Source organism: Haliaeetus leucocephalus, unplaced genomic scaffold (assembly GCF_000737465.1).
Source record: "Haliaeetus leucocephalus isolate CR32 unplaced genomic scaffold, Haliaeetus_leucocephalus-4.0 Scaffold848, whole genome shotgun sequence".
Taxonomy (NCBI): Eukaryota; Metazoa; Chordata; class Aves; order Accipitriformes; family Accipitridae; genus Haliaeetus; species Haliaeetus leucocephalus.
Window position 1 is genome coordinate 14551091 of NW_010973284.1, and position 249 is coordinate 14551339.

Below are 249 nucleotides of genomic sequence, written 5' to 3' on the forward strand. Positions count from 1 at the left end.
GCTCCCCACAGGGACGGGCCGGAGCGGCTGCTGCCGCCGCCGCCGCGGGTGCCCGGGCTGAGTCAGCGCCCCCTCCCCCGCCGAAGATGAACATCATGGACTTCAATGTGAAGAAGCTGGCGGCCGACGCGGGCACCTTCCTGAGCCGCGCCGTGCAGGTACGGCCCCGGTCGCCCGCTCCTGCGGGGGCCTCGGCGGGACTGGGCTTCGCCGCCGCGGCCCGAGCTGCGGGAGGTGGGCGAGGCCGCG

General features: G+C 76.7%; 1 protein-coding gene across 2 annotated transcripts in view; it reads left to right on the forward strand.

Moving 5' to 3' along the window:
• Positions 1-6: 6 nt before the first annotated feature.
• SH3GLB1 (SH3-domain GRB2-like endophilin B1) overlaps positions 7-249 on the forward strand; it is a 26596-nt gene continuing 26353 nt past the window's right edge. For both annotated transcript variants that reach the window (XM_010582582.1, XM_010582583.1), the window contains exon 1: positions 7-158. In XM_010582582.1, the coding sequence (XP_010580884.1) occupies positions 87-158 (72 nt within the window). In that variant the 5' untranslated portion in view covers positions 7-86. The remainder of the gene's footprint in view (positions 159-249) is intronic.